The sequence below is a fragment of the Anolis carolinensis genome, chromosome 2, assembly GCF_035594765.1.
Source record: "Anolis carolinensis isolate JA03-04 chromosome 2, rAnoCar3.1.pri, whole genome shotgun sequence".
NCBI classification, from domain to species: domain Eukaryota; kingdom Metazoa; phylum Chordata; class Lepidosauria; order Squamata; family Dactyloidae; genus Anolis; species Anolis carolinensis.
In genome coordinates this window covers 148,378,588-148,392,844 of record NC_085842.1, presented here as the reverse complement: position 1 = coordinate 148,392,844, position 14,257 = coordinate 148,378,588, and the positions used below count along the sequence as shown (strand labels likewise).

Below are 14,257 nucleotides of genomic sequence, written 5' to 3'. Positions count from 1 at the left end.
ATGGCAGGCATCCTCAGAGGTTGTGTGGTCTGTTGGAAACTATATAAAACCCACTTGCCTAGTTTCCAACAGACCACATACCCTCTGAGGATGTCTGCCATAGATGTGGGTGAAATGTCAGAAGAGAATGCTTCTGGAACATGGCCATACAGCCCAGAAAACTCACAGCAACTGACTTCTGTTTCTGCTTGGGTTTTAGACATCACTGCAGGAAACCATAGGTAATTATATATGGATTAGCACTTTCTATCAATGAATGGTAGAAAATGAATGAATGGATTAGTATTTTCTACCATGGACTGGTCCATGAGGTCACGAAGAGTCGGAAACGACTATGTGATTGAGCAGCGGCAGCAACCAATGAATGGCCAGATGAATTGTTAAGGAAGGTCTGGAAGTACTGCAAGATGGACATGTATGTTGCCCACTGTTGGTGCCCAAAGGCTTAGGTCCTATCAAAATCAGTCTTCCATTTTCCATCATTCACTATAAGGGACAACTGCTTTTCATGTATTCTCCTGATTGTTTGACTGTGACTTGCAGTGCAACCCTGTGCATGTTTGCTGAACTCAGTGAGAGTTACTGCTGGGAAAGCATACCAGGTTGTCTTGTTTTTTTGTTTAGTAGTCATAAGCTGATCCAGGTATGACATAGTCTTCCCTTAGACTGAAAAGATCCACAGCTATACAGCTCTTAAAGGGCTTCCAAATGCTTATCCTGACTAGGTAGCATGACTAGATGCAGTCCAGGGCTTGAGGACTGTCTAAAGCAGGCATGGGCAAACTTCGGCCCTCCAGGTGTTTTGGACTTAACTCCCACAAGTCCTAATAGCCTACTGGCTGTTAAGAATTGTGGGAGTTGAAGTCCAAAATACCTGGAGGGCCAAAGTTTGCCCATTCCTGGTCTAAAGTGTCAATGGGATGTCTAGGATTTTGAGTGGAGGGGGCTACGTAGGCATTTGAACCTGGATATAACTACTATATAATGACTCTGCCATACTATAACTATATAATATATAAGTACTATACCATACTACCCTCATTGTTTGAAGTATTGTTATCTTGTCTAACCTTTTCAGTATGGCTGAAAGAGAATGAGAGAGTGAATCACTTTTTCCTTTGACCTTGCAAAATCATTTAGGATTATATATAATTCCTTCTATCATGACCCTGCTCAGTAGCTCTTTGGTAAGCTGAAAGCCCCTTAAAGATGGTGTTAGCCAGCTTCCTTGATCCTCTTTCTCTGCCCCCGCCCTTTTTTTTTGTTTCTGCTGCTACAGACAGACTATTTCCATCTCTTCATTTGTGTGGCGATTGTGGTGATCTATGGTGATGATGTCATTGAACAGCAGCTGGCTACTGACCAAATGTTGCTGCACTTTGGTAACCTGGCTATGCACATGAATGGGGAGCTCATACTCAGGAAGGTAAATAGAATCCCAGTGTTTTTCCAAAAGTGGAAAAGAAATCTGTGCAGTTTTGACTTCATCAAAGAAGTTTGTCTTGATATTTGCAGAATATGCAGATGTTCCTTAATCTGAGACTGGATTTTTTTTTTTGGGGGGGGGGGGGGATTGTGAAATGCTCTGGGAACTACAGCTTGCCAAATCCTCCATTCAGTGTTGCCATCGGCAATATTGGCTGGGCGATTCTAAGAACTAAAGTAAAAAAGTAACTTTTTAAAGCTCTGCTCAAGACAAACCATTGTTTGGACATGCTCACCTATTTCTTTCCTATGCTTGTTTTTCTGCTACCTTTCTTCTCTCTATGTGCCTTAACATTTAGCCCTGTCTTACTTCTAGGCTAGAAGTTTGCTCTATCAGTTCCGCCTGCTGCCTCGGATCCCCTGCAGCCTGCATGATCTGTGTAAACTGTGTGGCACGGGCATGTGGGACAGTGGCTACATCCCTGCTGTGGAGTGTACTGGTAACCACCCGGACTCTGATAGTTGCCCTTATGGAGGTATGGTGGAGGAACCTTCACTCAAGTCAGGGAATGAAAGCAGGAAAGGACTGAAAACACGAGAGGTCTTCGCTTTTCGGAAATGAGCACCCATTGTCATGGGCCTGGGATGGCTACAGAAGAAATGGGTACCAGGGGTATGTCCCAGTTGAAGAGAAGATGGAGATGCTACTCCTCAGCTTCAAAAACCAATGGGTAAACGAGAGGAAAATACAGATGGTGCATAGCAGAAGAGTCCCTCCCCGCCCATGGTCAGAGCTGGATCTTGACTTGAGGAGCAACATGATCTGGCTTTTACAATGGAGCTGTAGCTTTTACAGTCCAGAACTTCTGAAGGGAGTGCAAAAATCTGAGCCCAATGACTTTAAGCTGCAAATGAAAAGGATCTCCAGCCCTGTTCCCTGCTGCCCCAGTCAGAGGGGGACACAGGACACTTAGGAACGTGACTCCACAACCAGCAACGTTGACAATGGGCAATGGGGTCGGGTTAACATTGTCCCAATTCCACAATCATGCACCTGTGCGCGCGCACGCACACACACACACGTTGCTTTAACCAAAACACACAGCTCCTGGCTTCTGTACAAAGCCACTACGATCACTTGGAATATAGTCTGCCAAAAATATATAAGAGGAATAAGAATAATAAAATTGCAATTTTTTGAACCCCAAAGGGAATTATTTCAGTGTGTGCATGTCTGTCCAAAGCATAATCATTACTTTTTTAAATGACATTAATTTATTACCTTTGTGTATATACACAAATTGTTTTGCATAGGTCAAGAGAATCAAAGGTTGCAACATTCACTGTGAGTATAATAAATTATGTGAAGTTGCATGTCGTGCTGTTGGAGTGGGGAGATATTTGATATACCAGTCCAATTGGAGTGCATAAATAGATCATTCTGCTCAATACCACCACCTGCGGTAACACTTTTGAGCTGCTTCTTATCCTTCATAGGGTCATTAAGGCAAGTACTCACACTATAGTTTTAGGTTGACAAGCTGGAAAGCGTCCAGAGGAGGGCGACTAAAATGATTAAGGGTCTGGAGAACAAGCCCGATGAGGAGCGGCTTAAAGAGCTGGGCATGTTTAGCCTGCAGAAGAGAAGGCTGAGAGGAGACATGATAGCCATGTACAAATACGTGAAGGGAAGTCATAGGGAAGAGGGAGCAAGCTTGTTTTCTGCTGCCCTGCAGACTAGGACACGGAACAATGGCTTCAAACTACAGGAAAGGAGATTCCACCTGAACATCAGGAAGAACTTCCTCACTGTGAGAGCTGTTCGACAGTGGAACTCTCTCCCTGGGGCCGTGGTGGAGGCTCCTTCCTTGGAAGCTTTTAAGCAGAGGCTGGATGGCCATCTGTCGGGGGTGCTTTGAATGCGATTTCCTGCTTCTTAGCAGGGGGTTGGACTAGATGGCCCATGTGGTCTCTTCCAACTCTACTATTCTATGATTCTATGATTCTATAGGTAGGATTTAGAGCTGGACCTTATCAAAGTTTCAAAGGCTGGGCCTTCATGTTCCACTACCACTGCTGCAACCTTTTTCCTTTTTTATCCACACCTTTCCTCTTTTCCAGTGTTAACAGTTGCTGACCCCTGTTTTATTGCCTCGAAAAGTTGCCAAGAATGAATAAGCAAAACACTGTCTTGGGCTCTGGTATCATACTTTGAATTCACCTGTACAGTAAAGAGGTGGGAATGAATTCAGCATTCTCTGGACCCCTGATAGCTTTCATCTGCCTCCAAGCGCAATGAAAAAGTGGGACAGTGTGGCTCCCTCTTTCACCATATCAGTCTTAGCTGTTGTCTTCAGCACTTGTAGGAAACATCTGGCTTTCTAGCTTCAGAGGGAGGAGGCCTGTTTGGTTTCCAGAAAGTCTGTTACTTAACTTTTAAACCAACTGATTTTTTTTCAAGGAACTGAAAGAAAGAAATTACTCCCTCCCCCGCTGCCAGTTTTGAGGTTAGACTGCTTTGAGATGTAGTGCTTCCACTGAGTTTGCTTCTAAAGTTATCTTTTGGGGTCTGCTCCAGTTTGGGAGCATTTTCAGAGGGGCAAAGGAACACCTGTAATTAGAACAGTGTCGGTGTTTGCGGGCTGTTGATCTCCTAGCACAGATGCCCCCCCCAGAACAAATGCTGTCTGCAGGTTTGACAACCCTACCCTCATCCACTGGTCCTAGACATGTGGCACATGGCAAAATCAAGTGTTGTCCTGAGAAAATGGATCCATATTTCGTTTGCTTGCCTTCTTGAAGAAAATCTGCCTTAACAATTCAGAAGCAGCACTCACACATAATGGTAAGATAATAAAAAAGAATGCTCAATTCATTTCATCTTTGTGACTTGTTTGATATTGATATAACATGAGAAAATACCTTCCTTTAAATATGCTAAGTATATAGGTTAAGTTATTAAATCATTTTCTAAAGTGACAATTTGTATTTGTATGCCTTGTAATAAACCCCTGCTATAACCACACAATGAAAGAGTGGGATGCCAAACAGATAAGAGCTTTATAGAGAAGGACCCCTACCCAGCCCCACCTCTGTCAATCAAGCCATATGCTTCCCAAAGACTTCCAGTGATGCAATACAACCTCGCCCCTAAGCAATTTTGGGTGAGGGCTCTACATTTTATACTCTTGTCATGGTCATATGTACTAATCTTCCTAATCTGATGTTGTGATGATATGTTGCACTATAATTCCCATCATTCCAAACCAGCATGGTGAAATACCTAGGGATAATGAGAGTTGTATCATTTCAAGTTTTCTCACAAGAGAGCTAGAGCCAAATCACAGTTTCTGGTCCAAAGATTTATAAATTGGAATGCACAAGAGAGAAAGGTTGACAGACCTCCTCTGCCTCGATATTGCCACCAAATGTAAGACAAGAGAGCCTGAGGTCCAAAAAATACTGCCTATTTATAAATCAATAATTCTTAAGACTACGATAGAATATTGACTGATAGAGTAGGCAAAATCACAGAAGAGATTGAGGATGGTGACTAGAACAAACAGACAGATTTAAAACATTAGAACAGTCTTATTTTGGCTAGATCACTTCGTTGTACACATTGAGGAACATATCAGAGAGCTGCTGATAGACAACAGTGGAGAAAGTAAATAATACATCACGGCTAGCATTGTGAATAAGTGTTCCTTTTCTGGCCAGAAGTAGGTAAAAACTAAAAAAGAAGAGATCTGCCTAACTTGCTTCTTACTTAGTGTGAGCCCTTAAAATATAATATTAAGTGTGCAATTTCTGAAAGAGAGGAAGAGTGTCAAATAAAGAAACCACATTGTGTATCAAGACCAGTGTGAAGTTAAGCATGCACCAAACCTGTAGTTTTTCCTGAACCAGAGCCTGGATCATGATCTTAAAGTCAAGAGCAGAACTGGAAAAACAACTATGGATTATTCATTCAGAAAGGTCAGACAAACTACAAAACACTTGACATTGGCAGAGCTTGAAACATTCCTTTTGTGAGTACAGCTCCCACAATTTCCTGGCCAATACATAGTTCTGGCCAATAAGTAGTCCGAGTAGTATCTTTTCTACATTCAGTTCACTAACTGAATTAATATCAAAACAAAGGAAATTAAAAACCACAATCTGGGAGGAGTTACGCATTTAAATTTTGACATAGTTTCTGTACTTTACCTTCTTCAGGAGTTGGATTTGGAAAGTGTTTTGCAAGGATAGACCTGGAGACCTGGTTCCCTTGTTTAAGGTGGATCTCTTGATATTTTCCTGGTTTTGTCACTCAGAGTTTTATAATATGGCATTAATAAATCACAGTGACAGTTCTGTAGACAGTTAAATCCAGCATTTCTTCCTCAAATTCAATTTGGATGCGAATTCACCTAGTATATGTCTTTGTACAATGAAACAGTACAAATAAAATAATTCATTTCTTAATTGCTCAGAATTATTACTTTTTCATATCATTTTCATATAAGCTTTCAGGAATAGTTTTTTTTTTAACAATTTGCATTATGTTTGAATTTTCTGATGTGTATTGAGACTGAACCATTTGTTGGTCTGAGCAGCAGAAGAATATCAGTTGCAGCTGAATTTGCATTGGAACTGAACCACAAATTAAATAGCCTGTAAGAATTCCACAAGTTGGTTCATTATGCAATGCTATATTGGGAGGTAAGTGGGCTGTACTGAAAGAGTGAACAGCTGGTGTGGGTGTGTTTGTCTTAGGTAGCCTATTGAATTACGGTGACCCTATGAATTTCATAGGGGGCTTTTAGGCTAGGATACTGATACTGTGGAGCCTCCAGTGGTGCAACAGATTAAACTGCTGAGCTGTTGAACTTGCTGATTGAAAGGTCTACGGTCGAATCCGGGGAGGAGGGTGAGCTCCCGCTGTTCGCCCCAGCTTCTGCCAACCTAGCAATTCGAAAACATGCGAATGTGAGTAGATTAATAGGTACTGCTCTGGTGGGAAGTTAACCGCTCCATGCGGTCATGCCGGCCATATGACCTTGGAGGTGTCTATGGACAACGCCGGCTATTCGGCTTAGAAATGGAGATGAGCACCAACCCCCCAGAGTTGGAGTAGACTTAATGTCGGGGAAAACCTTTACCTTTACCTACTGATACTGCAGGGCAGATACAGAGATACTTAAAATTTCCTTCCCAGACCTCCTCTATCCAGATCAAAGGGAAAGTCTCACAACCCCACACCATTGATTTGTAGATGGATTGCACTTGGAACAATTAAAAGAAACTTTTTACATAATGTAGGACTCATTGCTTACGACAGAGGTAACATGCTGTATGCACTGGGGGCCTAAAGTATGGATTTCAGTATGACCCATGCATAAGCTGATAGCAATTCCACAGGGAAGTGAAAGTGCCTCGGGCTTAGCAGGCCCTGGCTGCTGCCTCTGATGCCGCTTTCTCACTCAGGCATTCAAAAAGGCCTTGTGCCGCTCTGACAGAAGAATAATTCTTTTTAAAAAAGAGTTCAGGTACAGTGCTTACCTTAACCCATAGATAATTGACCCAGGTTTTTGGGGTGGATTTAAATAAATGTCAAGACTTATATATACATCAGATTCTTGTTTGAAGCTTTCTTTTTTTCAGATACCTTAGCTGAAGATGGGACTCATGGGACTCTCCAGTTATTGTTGGACTGTCGCTCCCAATATTTCGCACTATTGGTTAGAGGACGAAGGATGATGGGAATTGAAGCATACCAACACCTGGAGATGTCTTCAGTCCCCTTCCTCGCCATCAGCCATGGTCTCAGATAAAGACACACAGGCATACCAGGGGTACACAACATTTTGTTACAGGTTTCCATTTGTTCCAAATCCCTTTTCATTACAGTTTGAAGCTGTTACTTCCTATGTTACCCAAGGCAGATAATTGTATCAGGATCCCCTGTATGTATCTGAAGCTTATTACTCTTACGCCTCCTAACACATCTTCCTTCCAAGCTCATGCTGTTCCTTTTTTTTATTTTGCTAGAGCGCTAATCATTTCAGGTTACTCTTTGGATTGTCCTTGCATATATAACAGACCCGGTGGGTAATTAGCATTTCAGACTTTTGTGCCACGAGGGGAAAGCCCTGGCAGGAAAGAGCCAATTTAATTTCAGTTCAGCTAGGCTTTAGTAAAGATAAGATGGCTCTGTGAGAGAAATTTCAGTGGGAGTCATTTTCTTTTCACTCCCATTTGATAAGGGGATATATGACTATTTAGGCTTGGCTTCTTCCAGAGGTCATGGGAATAGAGCACCACCTGCTGTCTGTGATCTCAACTGCTTGTGTGTGGTTAAACAGGCTGAGCTCCTCAAACTCCCATCTGGGCACTAGGGCCAGGAACCATGCCGGGGGTTTGCCCGCATTAGTGACTGAGAAGTGAAATCTAGCAAAAGCCCAGCGTGCCAAAGTAGGATCTTACACAAACACCTCAAGCACTGTCTAAGCCAGCAGCTAGTAGAGGATACTACTAAAAGGGGGGAGGGTGCCTGTTGAACAAACATATTGAATCCATAATTGCTCATTGCAAAAATCATTGGAGAGACATGAAGAGAGCTTGAGTCTATGAAGGTGGGTGGGTTATTTTGTTTGTCATATTCCCCACAGCTGTACATCATTTGACTTTTGCATTTGATTTTGAATGTTGTGCAGTAGAATATTGTCATATCTTGGAAGGAGCACTGTTGTGTTTTCTAAAATGACTGCCATTCATGTGAGGACATCTGTCAACGCTTCTTGTGTAGCATGGATGCATTTCTTGGATAGGTTGCTTTGATCAGTTGATAGTGATCTTTCTGGATTTATTTGTCAAGCTCAGCTGGGGACTATGCTCAGCTGTCCCAGTCTTACAGAGTAAAAAGAAAAGGGGACAGGAACATCATACTTCACAGACCACAAATTATGCCCTCTCTCTCTCTCTCTCTCTCTCTCTCTCTCTCTCTCTCTCTCTCTCTCTCTCACACACACACACACACACACACACACACACACACACACACACACACACACACACACTCTTAATGAGTATTATGTCTATGTTAGAAGAATCATACAAAGTGGTCCTTTGAAATCTGCTTGGGGGTTGGTTCCAGGACCCTCTGAAGATACTCAAATCTGGATGCCAAAGTCTCATTATGTACAATGATGTAGTAAAATGGTGTTTCTTATCTAAAGTGGAAAATCAAGGTTTACTTTTGGATTTAAAAAATATATATATTCATGTTTTGGCTAAGGAGCTCCCACTGGTGCAATGGGTTAAACCCTTCTGCCAGTAGGACTGCTGACTTGAAGGTTAGGTTGCTGACCTGAAAGTTGCCAGTTCGAATCCGGGGAGAGTGTGGATGAGCTCCCTCTGTCAGCTCCAGCTACCCCAGGGGGGACATGAGAGAAGCCTCCCACAAGGATATTAAAATCATCAAACATCCAGGCGCCCTCTGGGCAACGTTCTTGCAGACGGCCAAATCTCTCACACCAGAAGCCACTTGCAGTTTCTCAAGTCGCTCCTGACAAGAAAAAAATGTTGTGGCTAGCTGAATCCTTGAATGCAGAATTCGTGGATAAAGTGGGCGGACTATACAGGTATCAGGGCATATGCTTGTAGTATGTGCAAGCACTATTCCCCAAATATATTGTAATGATCTGGCATGTTCTCATGAGATTGAATAAAGTTATTGAAGATCACATGTGGATTCATAGTGGTACAAATGTCTTTTAGCAGAAGTTTTGGAATTCTGGAGTTACCAAGGACACTGGGCATAGACGGCGGGAGGAACTGTGTGGGGTTTTTCTGTGCAACTTGTGTTTAATCTTGATAGCTTGGACCTCCGTCGTCTTTTTGACGGACATTATTTGCCTACTCTGGATTGACGTTGGACTGACTGACTGACTACGACTCTGGACTATCCCTTCTGTGGCTATCGGTGGAACTTGTGGAACCTCAGACGTCTGCACTTGGCTTTCGACCTCGGACCGGATTGGGACCCTGCTGACCGCCGTTACCCTGATTGATGTGCCTGGACCTGGATTTCGCTCGTTGCACGGAGGAGTAAACAGCCTGAGTTACTCATCTGTAGCTCTTGAGTAGCAGAGGGGAATCTGCTGCTAGGTTTTGTGTTCGTTTTGACCTTTTGTTTACCAGTATTTGTTTGTTTAATTGCCAGGCTGAAGTAAGCACTTTTGTTTTAACCCGGATTAAACTTCTGTTTAATCCAGTTTATTCTTTTGAACTGTTTAAACTCAAACGAAGCTATTTTTGTTACTTTTCACACTGAAGCCAAGTGTTTGCCTAGTCTTTTGTTTCTTACGGGCAATTTTTAGTTCTGTAACCTCAATAAACTGTGTTGTATCCTATTTGGTGGCGTTCTGTCTCTGACATTAGCTAAGCTGCAAGGAAGCACCTGCCTCTCCTGTTACCATTCTGTTATCACCTTTATTCAATGTTTTCTCAGATATGTTCCTGAGTGAGTCAGATGATGAGGGGCCTTCTCGCCCTAATTTCCAATACTCTTTTCCCCCCTCAGAGTCCCAGCATACTATTACAGTATATACTCCTCTAAGACCTCCTTCTGCCCTATGCTAGAGATGGAAAACACTTAACCTGCGAGACTCCTCTTCTGCTGGCTGGGCTGGTTAGCTTAGATGAGAGCTGCAGCTCAATAGCCTCTGATGGTTCCTGCCCTTGAGGCTTAAATTCTGTTCAGATAAAAATTGTTCTCTCCCTCCCTCCCGCTCATAATATTAAAATAACCCACATTGAGGGGAAAACTAACATTTTGTAACATTAAACATGGAAAGTAAAATACAAGTCATTTCTACATAAACTGCTAATGTGATTCTATTGCATTTTCTTTAATGGGAAAGGGGACTTTAGAAAATTCAGGAGGTTGTGCATTCAAAATGTTTTCGGAATGGTGGCTCTCTTAACCATAAAGCTAGAGTGTAAAATTGTGCCTTAAGAAATAGCTATCACATTATAAATGAATCAAAATTACACCTCAAGCAAGTTTCTCTCTTCAACTGAATCACACATATGCTTCCTGTCTTAGGTAAGTAAAAACCAGGCCCAATCATTCTTAATGAATTAAATTAGGAAGCAGTGATGTGATTCAGTTGCGGAATAGGAATTAAGCCCAATCATTCCACAAATAGTATTACTTTTCCAAAGTGTTGGGATTGCATGCTCCTGTGAGGCAAGTGCTTGCGACATCAGTGTTGCTGGTATGGTCTCTTGTGTCAGACATGGTTTTGAGATGCCAGGCTAAATGTGTCAAATAGCTACTGGGCAGTAACAATATTGGGGAGTAACACTGGCTGAAGATACCCGAGTCAATGGCATTAACATTCTGCTGTTGGATTTTTTTGCATTATTTATTTGCATTTTCTTGACCAGATTTGTTCAGACAGGGTTTAACTTTGCCTTCCTCTGGAGCTGAGTAGGTATGACTAGTCCACAGTCACCCAGTGAGTATCCTTGGCCAAGCAGGGATTTCTCCATGTCTAACACTCAGACAGTGCTGGCTCTTTCACTGTTCTGTAGCAAAAAATATTATTAATAATCATCATCATCATCACTAAGAAGCTGGGTGTTGCCTACTGCAACATAAGCTTTTCCTTCTATCGGTCCGATGTGTGCTTTAAAGGTAAAGGTAAAGGTTTTCCCTGACGTTAAGTCCAGTCATGACCGACTCTGGGGGTTGGTGCTCATCTCAATTTCTAAGCCGAAGAGCCGGCGTTGCCGTATACACCTCCAAGGTCATGTGGCCAGCATGACTGCATGGAGTGCTTTAGCCCAGGTGAAACATTGGCCTTAGCCTTTGAGCCAGGATGTTCAAAGAAGCCGAGGAAGGAATTCTTCTGGGACAGAAGATAAGGGAATGGTGCAATCTTAGGAAGTATCAGACCCTCCCAAGGTGTCATAATTGTTTGTTATGCATTATTCTGTTGGACTGAACAGTGCTTTTGTGTCTTGCTTCTTGCTTCCTCCCCCCAAAAATTATATTTTAAAAACAGCAATCCTGAATTCTAGACCTTAAGCAAGTTCTGAGAGCATTTCCACTAGCTCTCAGGCAGGAACTCATCTATATTTTCAGACAGCTCTCTCCCTTCTTGCCTGAAGATCAGCCTTTCTTACCAATATTTATACAGGTCAAACCATCATGTAATATTTAGAGTGCACATAGCAAAAAGACCAGAGCTCAATTCTTTGCTATTTAAACAACAGGTTGAGCCATTTACTCGCAGTAGAATAAAACCTGAATGCAGAGTATCATTGATTGGAAATAGAACGCTTTGTAAGTATAGACATAATATCTTTTCAATATATATTATTTTATGTTTATCCCCACTGTGTTTAATGTATCAAGAGAACAACTTGTAAGCCACTGTATGATCCCAATAGGTTCCACAATATCTATGAAAGACTTTACAGTTTATTGATTACATTCCTGAATTGTTTGAACTAAATAACAAAAGTAAGTAGTATGTATTAGTAGACGTCAATTTTACTAGGCCAGAAAATACTTTGTACAATTGTATTAATGTTACCCAATACTTGCAGACCCTACCACCAGATGAAGACTATAGGTAGTCGAAACTGGTTGTGGATCAGGGGTCTACTCATCTTTTACGAAGAATCAAGAACATAAACAAGAAAATTTACGCCTTTGTGAATTTAACTACCATTCATCATACTATGAATACAACAGTTTGATTGTGATTTGTAACCATTTATCTGATATTTATATTCATTTACTGTACATAATACAATGTTTAATGACATCTAATACATTGTTATTATTCCATTAGTGGGTACTTGTTAGTTCAAGCCCTTGGGAACCCATTTTTTCTTATAGGGAAAGGCAGGATGCCCTTTCCTTTTTGCTTATAGAAATCCAAGCAGATTGACAGCGGTGCTGAATCTTACTTCCACATCTGTTAGACAGTATCTTCTACCACTGAGGACAGCATGCTTATTTGGAAGATACAGGACAGGCCGTATGTCTCACATATAACTCTGTTCCTCAGTGCCTTACAATAGTTCTGCACTTCCTATCTTTTGCTTTTTGAAGTGTCTGTCTCACTCTGTCTAATGGTAGAGCCTTGTCCCAGCAATTGGGCAGAGGGAGGGGATTGATCTTCCATGAGGAACTGAAACATTGCTAATTTGAAAGAGGATTCAAAGCCAAACTCTACAAATCCAAAGCCAAAGCCTCTTCTGTCAAGTGCTGCCCTGGATACGACCCAAAACTGCCTCTCTGTGGGAGGGTTCCCATGAGGGTTCCCATGACCACTTTGGCATGATGCCTGGTTGGATGGGCTGACTTTGAGCTAGGGTTGCTATTCCTGAGGAATTGTACATACAGCAGGGCTGTACAATTATTTATCTCCATGTTCTCTGTGTCTTTTAAATCACTTATAAATGGTTCTTTTAGGGATGGCATTTTTATCCTGTATTCGTTTTGATCTGTATCACCACATGAGAACATAGTGATGGTCTCAGGGTGATGCGTGAAAATGGGAATCATTCAGATCATATTTTATGGTAATCTTCAATGACAAAACAGTTGTGTTGGCAAAGGTGTGCGTCTTTGGAAGTTATTCCAACAGTTTCAACCATGTATAGTGTGCTTAGGTGGAAGCAATGTGTTTCTGATATGATAAAACAACAAAATACACTTCGCTCTAAATTTCTGAACATTGTTTCACCACTGTTATTTCTGTCTCATTTATCTCTGAGGCTAAGTATGTAACTAATGAGACATTTGAAATCAATACCTTTTCTCAATAATGAAGATATAACTTACTTACTTACCGTACAGTAGTAGCTGAAAAGACAGATATATTTCCTTGAGTTTACAGTGTGACTGTTGTGTTTACAGTGATCAGACATGGCCTCACTCAGTGATCAAGAGTAAGATCACATAGTTAAAGCCCTGGCTTGTGGTGTGCTCCATGTTGCCTCATTCAAATGGTTTGCTAAATATAGATATCTTTAGTTACCTTTGAGACATGTGACAGTAAATAGTTACTCCTAGAACTGTATAAGAACAACCAACTAGAGATTTTGGATCTTGGCATTATGCATAGTAAAGGTAAAGGTTTTCCCCTGATGTTAAGTCCAGTCATGACCAACTCTGGGGGTTGGTGCTCATCTCCATTTCTAAGCCGAAGAGCCGGTGTTGTCTCTAGACACCTCCAAGGTCATGTGGCCAGCATGACTGCATGGCACACCGTTACTTTCCTGCCGGAGCGGTACCTATTGATCTACTCACATTGGCATGTTTTCGAACTGCTAGGTTGGCAGGAGCTGGGGCTAACAGCAGGCGCTCATTCCGCTCCCGGGATTTGAACCTGGGACCTTTCAGTCTGCAAGTTCAGCAGCTCAGCGCTTTAACACACTTCGCCACCACCAGGGGCCCGGCATTATGCATAGCAAGTGATTACTTCTTCAGTGTGCTTTCCAACTTTGATTTGTAGTTATTTAATGTTTCTTGTTACATTTCTACATCAGGACTCTTTCACACTACACAGTTACAGCACTGAACCCCCCAATGGCTAAGCAGATTAAACCGCTGAGCTGTTGAACTTGCTGACCAAAAGGTCGGTGGTTCAAATCTGGGGAATGGGTGAGCTCCTACTGTTAGCCTCAGCTTCTGCCAACCTAGCAGTTCAAAAACATGCAAGTGTGAGTAGATCAATAGGTACCACTCTGGAGGGAAGGTAATGGTGCTCCATGAAGTCATGCTGGCTACATGACCTTGGAGGTGTCTACAGACAACGCCAGCTCT

The 14,257-nt window shown here is 42.1% G+C and overlaps 1 protein-coding gene across 8 annotated transcripts in view; it reads left to right on the top strand.

Annotated features, from left to right (window-relative positions):
• The window catches only part of tbc1d16 (TBC1 domain family member 16), a 75,095-nt gene extending 72,468 nt beyond the window's left edge, over nt 1-2,627 (top strand). For all 8 annotated transcript variants that reach the window (XM_062970795.1, XM_062970796.1, XM_062970793.1 and 5 more), the window contains 2 exons: nt 1,280-1,426; nt 1,802-2,627. In XM_062970795.1, coding sequence (XP_062826865.1) covers nt 1,280-1,426; nt 1,802-2,047 — 393 coding nt within the window. In that variant the 3' untranslated portion in view covers nt 2,048-2,627. The remainder of the gene's footprint in view (nt 1-1,279; nt 1,427-1,801) is intronic.
• Nucleotides 2,628-14,257: the final 11,630 nt, after the last annotated feature.